The sequence below is a fragment of the Mauremys mutica genome, chromosome 9 (assembly GCF_020497125.1).
Source record: "Mauremys mutica isolate MM-2020 ecotype Southern chromosome 9, ASM2049712v1, whole genome shotgun sequence".
NCBI classification, from domain to species: domain Eukaryota; kingdom Metazoa; phylum Chordata; order Testudines; family Geoemydidae; genus Mauremys; species Mauremys mutica.
In genome coordinates this window covers 73,574,627-73,586,796 of record NC_059080.1, presented here as the reverse complement: position 1 = coordinate 73,586,796, position 12,170 = coordinate 73,574,627, and the positions used below count along the sequence as shown (strand labels likewise).

The 12,170-nt window shown below is 42.0% G+C and overlaps 1 protein-coding gene across 1 annotated transcript in view; it reads left to right on the top strand.

Moving 5' to 3' along the window:
* PCOLCE2 (procollagen C-endopeptidase enhancer 2) overlaps positions 1–12,170 on the top strand; it is a 42,515-nt gene that overhangs the window by 24,796 nt on the left and 5,549 nt on the right. The window contains exons 6-7 of the mRNA XM_045031593.1: positions 6,179–6,330; positions 11,392–11,475. Coding sequence (XP_044887528.1) covers positions 6,179–6,330; positions 11,392–11,475 — 236 coding nt within the window. The remainder of the gene's footprint in view (positions 1–6,178; positions 6,331–11,391; positions 11,476–12,170) is intronic.

Here is a 12,170-nt window from a genome sequence, read left to right as displayed (position 1 = left end):
TTGCATTTTGTCAAATCTGCTATGAAAGTGTTCTTAAAATGAACATGTGCTGGGTCATCATCCGAGACTGCTATAAGATAAATATGCAGAATGCGGGTAAAACAGAGCAGGAGACATACAGTTCTCTCTCCAAGGAGTATAGTCACAAATTTAATTGACACTTTTTTTTTTAAACGAGCATCATCAGCACAGAAGCATGTCCTCTGGCATGGTGGTCGAAGCATGGAAGGGGCATATGAATGTTTAGAATATCTGGCATTTAAATACCTTGAAACGCCAGCTACAAAAGTGCCATGTGAACGCCTGTTCTCGCTTTCAGGTGACCGTGTAAATAAGAAGCAGGCAGCAGTATCTCCCGTCAAGGTAAACAAACTTGTTTGTCTTAAGCGATTGGGAGAATAAGTAGGACTAAGTGTACTTGTAGGTGCTAAGGTTTTACTGTTTTGTTTTTGAGCGCAGTTATGTACCCCTCCAAAAAAAAATCTGCATTTGTAAGTTACACTTTCACAATAAAGAGATTGCACTTCAGTACTTGTATGAGGCAAATTGAAAAATACTATTTCTTTTGTTTCATTTTTACAGTGCATATATTTGTAATAAAAAATATAAAGTGAGCACTGTGCACTTTGTATTCTGTGTGGTAATAGAAATCAATATTAAAGATGTAGAAAAACATCCAAAAATATTTAATAAATTTCAATTGCTATTCTATTATGTGATTAATCGCAATACATTTTTTAAATAGTGATTAATTTTTTTAGTTAATCATGTGAATTAACTGCAATTAATTGACAGCCCTAGTTTTATGTATACTGAGAACAGCTGCCACGGGATAAGAGAAGGTAACTTGTTAAAAGATAGGAAACAAAGGGTAGGTATAAATGGTCAGTTCTCAGAACGGAGAGCGGTAAATAGTGGTGTCCCCTAGGGGTCTGTTCTGGGACCAGTCCTATTCAACATATTCATAAATGATCTGGAAAAAGGGGTAAACAGTGAGGTGGCAAAATTTGCAGATGATACAAAATTACTAAAGATAGTTAAGTCCCAGGCAGACTGCGAAGAGCTACAAAAGGATCTCTCAAAACTGGGTGACTGGGCAACAAAATGGCAGATGAAATTTAATGTTGATAAATTCAAAATAATGCACATTGGAAAGCATAATCCCAACTATACATATAATATGATGGGGTCTAAATTAGCTGTTACCATTCAAGAAAGAGATCTAGGAATCATTGTGGATAGTTCACTGAAAACATCCACTCAATGTGCAGCGGCAGTCAAAAAAGCAAAAAGAATGCTGGGAATAATTAAGAAAGGGATAGATAATAGGACAGAAAATATCATGTTGCCTCTCTATAAATCCATGGTACACCCACATCTTGAATACTGTGTGCAGATGTGATCACCCCATCTCAAAAAAGATATATTGGAACTGGAAAAGATTCAGAAAAGGACAACAAAAATGATTACAGGTATTGAACGGCTTCCGTATGAGGAGAGATTAATAAGATTGGGACTTTTCAGCGTGGAAAAGAGACAGGTAAGGGGTGATATGATTGAGGTCTATAAAATCATGACTGGTGTAGAGAAAGTAGATAAGGAAGTATTGTTTACTACTTCTCAAAACACAAGACCTAGGGGTCACCAAATGAAATTAATAGGCAGCAGGTTTAAAACAAAAATATTTAAAACAAAAAGAATATTTCTTCACACAACACACAGTCAACCTCCTTGCCAGAGGATGTTGTGAAGGCCAAGACCATAACATTCAAAAAAAGAACTAGATAAATTCATGGAGGATAGGTCCATCAACGGCTATTAGCCAGGATGGACAGGAATGGTGTCCCTAGCCTCTGTTTGCCAGCAGCTGGGAATGAACGACAGGGGCTGGCCACTGTTGGAAGACAGGATACTTGGCTAGATGAACCTTTGGTCTAACCCAGTAGGGCCATTCTTATGTTCTTATGCTTCTGATCAGTAACATCTTGCATTTTGAATGCAGACTCCAGAGTTGCTGATTGCCCTTGGGACAGCAGTCTGAGTCAGTGTTCAGATTTGGTGATATAGTCCAGTGCATGCTATATCTTCTGGGTTTTACCATAAGCAAGTTTATAGTACATTTTATGGTGCTTATCGTAATATCAAAGGCCAAAATTAGATGGTTCTTCCTAATCATATATCTACTGTGTATTAAAACATAGTTCAAGGTAAGCTATTCCAGTATTCCATCTCTTCATTTTAAATGGCAAAATAACTGATAAGACACAGGCCTCATGCTAGAGAGAATATATGCATTAAAAACCTAGGACAAGTCAAAAGATCAGATTAGAATGCATGCATGAATTACATCAGTGCTTCAGTAAAATAAAGAGCCAACAATGGGCTGATTCTGTACCTATTGAAGTCAAAGGCAGTTCTCCCATTGACTTCAGGGATGCAGGATTGACTCTGCAGAACAGAATTACAGTAATTTATGCATGCCGGACAGTAGGAAAGTAGAATTTTGTAAGGTTGCTCTATACTGGCATGATGGGTTGAATCACAGAATCCCCCTTGGGAGCTGCCTCCTGATGTGCCAAGACTACCTCTGCTCCTGCCTTCCCTGCCAGCTCGGACCCCAGCACCCTGTCTTGCTGAGCCAGACACTCCCATCTGCTCCAACAGAGACCCAGGGTTGGAATTACTTGCCCCAAAGCTGCAGGTTTACCTGAAAGCAGCTAACAGAAGTGTTCCTGTCTTTAACACTCAAATGCCCAACTCTCAATGGGGTCTAAACCCAAATAAATCCATTTTACCCTGTATAAACCTTATACAGGGTAAACTCATAAATTGTTCGCCCTCTATAACATTGATAGAGAGAGATACACAGTTGTTTGCCTCCCCCGAGGTATTAATATATACTCTGAGTTAATTAATAAGTAAAAAGTCATTTTATTAAATACGGAAAGTAGGATTTAAGTGGTTCCAAGTAGTAACAGACAGAACAAAGTAAGTCACCAAGCAAAATAAAAGGTGCAAATCTATGTCTAATCAAACTGAATACAGATAATCTCACCCTCAGAAATGCTTTAGTAAGTTTTTTCCTCAGACTGGACCCTTTCCAGGCCTGGCACAATTCTTTCCCCTGTACAGCTCTTGTTCCAGCTCAGGTGGTAGCTAGGGGATTCTTCATGATGGCTCCTCTCCCCTCTTTGTTCTGTTCCACCCATTTATATATCTTTTGCATAAGGCAGGAATCCTTTGTCCCTCTCTGGGTTTCCACCCCCTCCTTCTCAATGGAAAGATACCAGGTTAAAGATGGCTTCCAGTTCAGGTGATATGATCACATGTCACTGCAAGACTACATTGCCCACTTGCCAGCACACAGGTATACAGGAAGACTTACAGGTAAAACACACCCATCTGCAGAAAATTGTCCTGGTTAATGGGAGTCAAGATTCCAAACCACCATTAATGACCCACACTTTGCATAATTATAATAGGCCCTCAGAGTTATATTTCATATATTCACTTATTAGCATATGTTATAAAACCATATAGACTGCAACTGTCACAACTGGTGTTTCTGATGGACACATTTATAACAATGTATTATGTCCCCTGCTCCTCTAATGAAAAGCCAGGTGCTGTGGAGCACTGAGAGTGCAGGAAGTGAATAGACTCAAAGGACAGTAATGAAAATATTAGCTTTATGAAAGAGGGGTTAAATTTTGAGGCTGCCTTCAATAATTACACAAGACAGAGCTCATTAACCAATTGTTACAAATAACATAAAACCCCTGTAACAGAACTGATGCACTTCAGGAGTACATTTGTATTGGATCCATGCACTCCTCATGTATTTGCAGACATTTTACTTTCTACCTCATAGGGCCCTCTAGGTGAGCAATTCGCTATAACCTTGCACCTGATTATGTCTTACAAATCACTATACCATACTATAAATCAAGATTATACTGAAACCTGCAATTTAATAGGATCTTTTTCAGTAATCATAATTTTTTTTTAAACAGTGCATTCCCAGTAAGTAGCAAAGTCTGGTACAAACAATAGCAACAGTGTCCCTAGGCAGTTAAGTTAATACAGTTGAAAAGATTCTTCTCCTGCTAGCCAGCAGTATAATCTTGTTATAAGTAACTAGTATCGCCTGTGCAGTATTAATGTAATTCAAATGAGAAGATGATGTGATGTGCATAGATAGGTCAAATATCCCTCAGATGTTTATTTTTACTGCTAGTGTTTTGCAATCAGAGCATAGCTTTTACATAGTGAATACTCAGGGTTCTTATAATTCCACTGGTCTATGCCAACTTTGTGGCAAAAGAGCAAATTCTGTGCAACTCCAGAATCAGCTCTTTGATGGAGAATTCCAAATAACCAGAGAGAGAGAGAGAGAGAGAGTGTCTTAAACCCACAATTAACTGAAGTCATATTTCACTTGTGGAATATCAGCCAAAAATGGAAATATTCACAGGTTTTATTTTAAGGACCTAATTAGGAATATTAAGAACAGCCACTTAAGGCTTATGAAAAAACAAATATCTATCAGATTTGTTGAGTGGTAGAGAGGCAGGCAGAATAATTTTATAAGATTTACTTTTTAAATCCATTTCTTATCTTCTTCCTCTCGTAAGAATATTTTTCTTTTTGTTTCTATTGTCTTTCCCATTCCTACTCTTCCCTTGTGACTCTTCTTTTGTATGTAAAATACTTTATTAATAATTATTAATGAAAATCAAACGGATGTCCCCAAAAAGTGCAAAAGACGTAGGAGAGGGGAAAGGCGAACGCACCGCTGCCACCCAGTACATGACAGGACTGGCAGTGGCAGCAAAAACCATAGTGACAGAAGCTCTTACTGAATTACAGTAGTACCCTGAGGTAATCAGCATTGGGGTCCCACTGTGGTAGGTGCTATACAAACACTATTGATGAAATGGCAACTATTTAATGGAGGTATCTGCAATCATATGTATTAAATGTATACATTACATTTAAACCCCACAACAAAACTCAGTTGGCTTTGCTGAGATTTGGGGGTATATACCCAATTATTGAAAAAAAGCTAAACCCATAGAAGGCAATAATACCTGAACTTTTCCTTTACTTACTGTTCTACTTTTCCAGGAGTTTCAGAATCCAATATTGAATTCAATTTCTCCATCCTTTCAAAAATGAATAGTAGATTTTTCATTTGAGTTTGAAAAAAAGACTTTTTCCCATATTAGCCAGTTACCAAGGACTTTTGAAATGTTTCCCTCCTTTTCATGAGTCATTATTGCTCTTTTTTCATGGTGCTGCTGTGAAGTCAAAGCTGAATTTAACACTCATTTTGAGATTAGTCTTAGAAATATGGGATTTATGATTAATTGTATGATAAAACAGAAAGAGCTGCGTGATGAACTTATCTCTGATCCAAGCAGGAGTATCTGAAATGCGAACAAACACCACCAAAAAATGAGTTGCATTTAGCCTTGATTTATTCTTCTCCCCATCCTAAGCAGCCCCCTTGAAACCAAAGGTTCTGCATGGGTGTAAGGCCCCTATTTCAGTATCACTTATACACATGCTTAACCTTACACTCAAGAGTAGTCCCAGTGAAGTCATATCTGCAGAATATTTGTTAGCAGAGTGTCAGTGTGAAGGGAATGTAAAAGCAGCAAAGAATCCTGTGGCACCTTATAGACTAACAGACTAACACGGCTACCTCTCTGATACTGTGAAGGGAATGTGCATAAAGTAACATGTGCATAAATCTTTGCAGGATCAGGCCTAACTTTCTATCAGTGACTGGTATATTGAACTGCTTTTATATATATATTTCCAGTTAAAGTTTGCTTGAGTGAGTCTCCTGAAAACAGTTTCCCATAACAATGAAAATTACTGTCACCTACTGAAAATAATACTGTAGCTCTTCAGAGCACTATGGCCTAGTGGATAGAGCCCAGGGCTGTGACTCAGACCTGGGTTCTATTTCTGCCAGTGCCATTGGCCTGCTGGGTGACTTTGGGCAACTTTCATCACCTCTGTGCCTCGGTTTCCCTGTCTGTAAAATGGGAATAATGCTGCTTTCCTGCTTTGAGATCCACTGCTAAGTATTTAGTCATTTTGTGCTATGAATGTTATAAAAATTTCCTGGTTTAAAGGCATACAACCAAAGTATTTTCTTCTGTTTCAGGCCCATTATATCTGAACGAAATGAGTTGCTCATTCAGTTCTTGTCTGATTTAAGTTTAACTGCTGATGGCTTTATTGGTCACTATAAATTCAGAGCCAAAAAGTTACCCACAACCACAGCTCCAGCTACGACCACTCCCCCTGCAACAGCAAGTAAGTTGTACTGGTTTTATTTTATATTGAAGAAGAATTCACTCCAGGAAAAGGAAAGATGAAGGGAAACTGTAGTAAAAAACATGTGAAAAAGCAAAACTTGGTTTTGTGGTTTGTTTGTATTAAAAATGTTGAGGGAGTGGATGAAAATTAATGTACCCAGGGGAGTCACTAGAATCCATTTAACATCATTAAAGAAAACTCCTCCAGTCTAGAGTTTCCTGTGCCTGTAACTGTCACAGGTGAGAAAAATGTTAGCTCAGAAAGTCTGAAGTAGCATTTCCTACATTTGCTCATTTTTCTGGCAGTTAGCTAACAAGTAACTTTCACTATGGGACTCACGTAGTGCAATGCAAGACTGATTTCTTGTTTATGCTAAATAAAATTCTGGTTACTCTTCTGAAAATTGTTTCGGTTTAGACGTCTGAGGAAACCATGAAATCGTTTCAGGATGAGTTTGTACGTAAACATTGACCACACTTGTCTCTGTTTGTCCAGTTGGTGAGATCTAACAAATGGTGCGGAAGCCAGCTGAATTCTCATTAGACCCTACTGGCAACATCACAGCAATGTTTTATCTTTCGGATGAGGTTTGCGCAAAAGATTGTGGCGGTGTTTTGTAAAAGAAATATGCAATACTAAAAAATGAGAGCAGCTCCTTTATACTTGCCCAAATATATACCAGGGGTCGGCAACCTTTCAGAAGTGATGTGCCGAGTCTTCATTTATTCACTCTAATTTAAGGTTTTGTATGCCAGTAATACATTTTAACGTTTTTAGAAGGTCTCTCTCTATAAGTCTATAAACTATTGTTGTATGTAAAGTAAACAAGTTTTAAAAAATGTTTAAGAAGCTTCATTTAAAATTAAATTAAAATGCAGATCTTATCAGTTTAGTGCAGTGGTACTTAACCTGGGGTGCACGCACTAGGCCACTAGGCGAAACTTCCACCTTGCCCCCCCCACACACACACACATCGGTTCATTGACGGGCAAATCCCAACGAGCCTTTATAGACCCCAGGGGCCAGCCTGCTCAGGGGCTGCTCCCCAGACCAGGTTCCCCCCTTCCCGCCCCCTGAACTCCCCTGGTGGGTGCACAGCCCCTCCATGGCCCCTCCCCACCCCACCCAGGAGGCCCCTGCCCCGAGTCCACTCACTGGCTTTGCCGGGCTTGGGCCGCTGCAGCAGCTTGGCAGGGAGGAGCCACCTTCCGGAGGCACCAGAGAGCCAGAGTGTCCCGCTTGCGGCAGCAGCGAGCCCCAGCCATGGAGGAGCCAGCGTGGTGCAGGGGGGGCAGCAGCCATGCAAAGGCGGTGGCGCCACTAGCGGGGAGCAGCTGCACCCCCCCGCCCCTCTTGCCCAGGCTGCAGCCCGGCCCCCCCCAGGGGGGCTCCTGCAGGTTTCAGTGGATGTATGCGGGCGCCAGCCCCCATGCGCCCCCCGGCTCCCCCTTCACCTAGGGTTACCATATTTCAACAATCAAAAAAGAGAGGAGAGCCCTGCCCTAGCCCCGCCCCCATCCACTCCCTCCCACTTCCCACCTCGATTGCCCCGGTCAGAACCCCCAACCCCCCCCCGCTCCTTGTCTCCTGACTGCCCCCTTCTGGGACCCCTGCCCTGCAGAACCCCACCCCCTACCTAAGCCTCCCTGCTCCTTGTCCCCTGACTGCCCTCTCCTGAGACCCCCCCCACCCTAACTTCCCCCCTAGAACCCTACCTCCTACCTGTCCCCTGACTGCCCCAACCCTTATCCACACTCCTGCCCCCAGACAGACCCCCGGGACTCCCACGCCCCATCCAACCACTCCCCCCCCGACAGGACCCCCAGAACTCCCCCTGCTCCCTGACTGCCCCCCAGGACTCCCCTTACCAGGCCCATGCCGGTCAGATGCTGGCTCCACGTGGAGGCAAAACTCCACATAGAGTGCTGAGGCAGCGGGATGGGGGGAGCTGCGAGAGGGGCGGCGGCGGCTCACACTTCTGGGAGCCGCAGAACCCGAGCACGGTGAGGGGGCAGCCGGGGGGCACTCCTGCCCAGGCTGCAGTCCGGTGCCCCCCCACAGGGGGGCTCCTGCAGCGGATGCATGCGGGCGGCTGAGTAAATGGAACCGCAGGCTGGCAGAGGCTGAGTGGGGCCAGTGGCCGGGACCCCAGACCGGTGGCAGGAGTGCCCCCAGCTCTCCCGTCACGCTCAGGCTCTGCGGCTCCTGGGAGTGTGAGCCGCCAGTGCCGCCCCTCCCGCAGCAGGCTCAGGACCCTGCGCCCCAGCGGCTCACACTCCTGGGAGCTGCAGAACCCGGGCACGGTGAGGAGGGAGCCAGGGGCACGCCTGCCGCCGGTCTGGCGTCCCGGCTACTGGCCCCACTCAGCCTCTGCCGGCCTGGGGTTCCATTCACTCAGCTGGCCGCACGCTGAGCGGGGCTGGGGGCCAGGACCCAGGCTGGCAGCCGCGTGCCAGGCAAAATTGGCTCGTATGCCAAAGGTGGCACGCGTGCCGTAGGTTGCTGACCCCTGATATAGACAGGGAGTCTGAGATCAGTGGGAAGTTTCCCATATGCTTCACCAAAATCACCTCATTGCTGGGATTCTGAAGGGCCTAATGCTTGCAATCTTCATATCCAGAATGTGAGAGATTAAATGTATAACAGCAGCATTCACACAAATTATTTATGATGTTTTTTATAGTACATGGGTTGATTTGTACTTAAAACAGATCAAATTGTCATGATAACAAAGACTTCAGAAGGGTTGTCAGAGATGTGCTGAAAATATATAATGAAAAGCTGTTAAAATAGTCTTTGGGAGAAAAACATTTTAAAAATCAAAATAATGAACTATAAAAGATAATTTTGATATGACAGTGGAGGAAACCCTAGTAATAACTAATGGAGTTCTTCCTCAACATAGAGAACTTTATTTTAAGTTGTTACTTCCCATATTTGCCAGCCCTAAACTTGTCAGCTGTCCGATATTCAACTGTTTACATCAAGGGGCCCATTCATCTATTTTGGTAACTATTTTTTTGTAAGCTTTATTAATTTGTTCTAAGCTTTTTAAACCAGTCCTTGTGGCACCATTGATGTTAAAAATAAAACCAGTCCACTAGTGATCTCACCGAGTATGTAGCAGACTCAGAGTTTGTAGCAGACTCAGAGTTGACCACAAAGGAGAGCTTGTTGGGAAGAGACAAACAGGAAGAACTCTCAATTTGTGATCTTGTCTCCATGGCTTAGACCTGTATGACCAAAAACAACCTTCCACAGTTTAAACTTTTGGTGAATTACTCAATGGCATGTGGAGAAATGTTGTGGATATTTTTTTGGCAACAGAAGCCTTAGTAATAACAGGCATTTATTCTCTTGCAAATCAAAATAGTTCGTCCCTGCATTAGACTTGTTAAACCATTAGTGACTGCCTAACTTTTAGCAGGCACTTCATTAACCATCATGTTTAGTTATATACATTTACACTACCATTATTATTAGGAAAAATGGCAGAGTACTGAAAAACCATGAAGTCTTCAAAGAATTAAAAGTAGGTCAATGACTATCAATTAAATGTTTCACATAATGCTGCATTATGAGATTTTTTTAAAAATTTCACTGTATAGGTCAAATCATGTTGCTTACAGTATAGCTACAGATAAAATTGATACTAATTAAAGGTTTAATTAACTACAGCCAGACCCTCTCCAGTTCATGCTTTGCTAAATTGCAACATTTCTCATCCACACAAGCATCTTCCCACTTCTCATATGCTGTAGTGAGGTCTCGTACCAACCAGATTTTATTATTTTTACAAAATATACAGTACTACTACATATACTCACTTACTAGTATACCCTGAAGTATCATGAATGCACACTAAATCATAGTTGACAAAATATTTTGTGATGCATTCATCCAGTCATTAATATGCATTTCACGCATACTCTCTAAATAGACAAAAGGAACAAAGAGGGAGAAAGGAAGTACTGTTTTACAGATGGGTAACTGAGGCACAGAAGGATTAAGTGACTTCTCCAGGGTCGCACAGGATATCGGCAGAGCTAGGAAATTGAACCCAGATCACCTGAGTCGCAGTGCAGTACTTTAACTGCAAGATTATCTTTTCTGTCTGAAGTACAGGGCTGGCGCAACCCATTAGGCGACCTAGGTGGTCGCCTAGGGCACTAACATTTGGGGGCGGTGGCTGCCCTGGTCGTCAGCAGTATTTTGGGGGCGGGACCATCCGCCACCTCTGTCGGGGACACCATTTCAGGGGCGGGACCTGCCGCTGCCTAGGGTGCCAAAAAAGCTGGTGGCACTCCTGCTGAAGTATACTGTTAAGACTGCATGGCAGTGGGTAAGAAGACAAGGAGATAATTTGAATGCATGTCTCAGATCACATTACATTGTCAAATATAAATGTTATTGCAAACTGTTACTATAAATAAAAGAAGAAAAACTGTGCATTAAAAGAACATGAACAGTGATGAGTTGTAAACCCACAAAATTAAGACTATTCAGCAATAAAGCTGCCATTTTTAATGCCATCTTGGCATCCCTATTTACTCCAACACACACACATCACTTAACATTTATACTTGAATGCATAGACACAATAGAGATTAATTACGGCTGCACTTGCATATTTTATGACTTTGCCACCAAATATTTCCTAAAAAATGGATGCCTTATAGACAGGTTTTAGTTGTACCCCTGACAATTTATTGTGTGCAGTTATGTAACCTCACAAACCAAGTGGGCAGCTGAAATCTCTACATTTATAGTATGCATTCTGGATTGTACAAGGCGTTTTCAATTCTGTTCAGTTAATATGGCCATTAAAACAGATACGTGAAGACAACATTTATATAATAAAAAAGGTCCAATAAAGATTGGGTGAGGCAGTTGGAAGAAGACGACTATTGAAATCTTCAGGCATTTCATCCCTTGGAATCCCAAATCTAGTTTTGCAGATTGAAAACGCCAGGAAGAATCTTGAAAATATTATTTAGAATGTTTAAATACACTCAGTATCAATTTTACTCATTTACTTTTTTGTCCTATGAAAAAAAGCTTTGAAACCTACAGTTGCCCTCTGCCAGCAAAAATGTAGAAGGAATGGGACTCTTGAGAGCAATTACTGTTCAAGTAACTTTGGTAAGAACAACAAAGTTTATTTCTTTATAATTAGTGACGTGGGGCTATGTGTTTAGTCTCTGAGGAATTACAGAGAATGTAGTTGTAAATTGCCATTAGTATGCAAAGAAATGTTTTCATATCATCATACTATCTCTCTCTTTTACGTATCTATGACTCAATACGTTCCTGGAGATGTTTTGAAGTAAAGACAGTGAATGTGTATCAGAAACAAACATACTTTCTCAGTCTAAACACAAATGACTACACAGAAGGTGAACTGTTGCTATATGAAAGTGTTGATTCAGGTACTGCGCTGGCATGCTGTCTTGCTGGAACAGCCTGTATATATTTTATTCACGATATGTTTTCTGTACGTACTTGCATTACTCGCTATTCCATAATTCAGTTTGTAGATGTTCAAAATATTTTTTTAAATAACCTAAGGCGAAATATGGAGAAGCTGTGAAAGCCTATGAGCCATACTTTTCTTATTCAGATATAAATCACTAGTGATTACCGTATATACTCGTTCATAAGCCGAATTTTTTTAGTAAAAAAGGGAAGCATCAAAGAAGGGTATAGAGAGGGAGAGGTGGGACACACCCCCTCCCCCCAACAGAGGGAGCAAGGAGAGGCAGCACAGCCAGCAGAGACAGAAGGGAAGAGGCGGGGCCAGAGTCTCTCCACTTCTGGCCACGCTGCTCTCCCGCCAG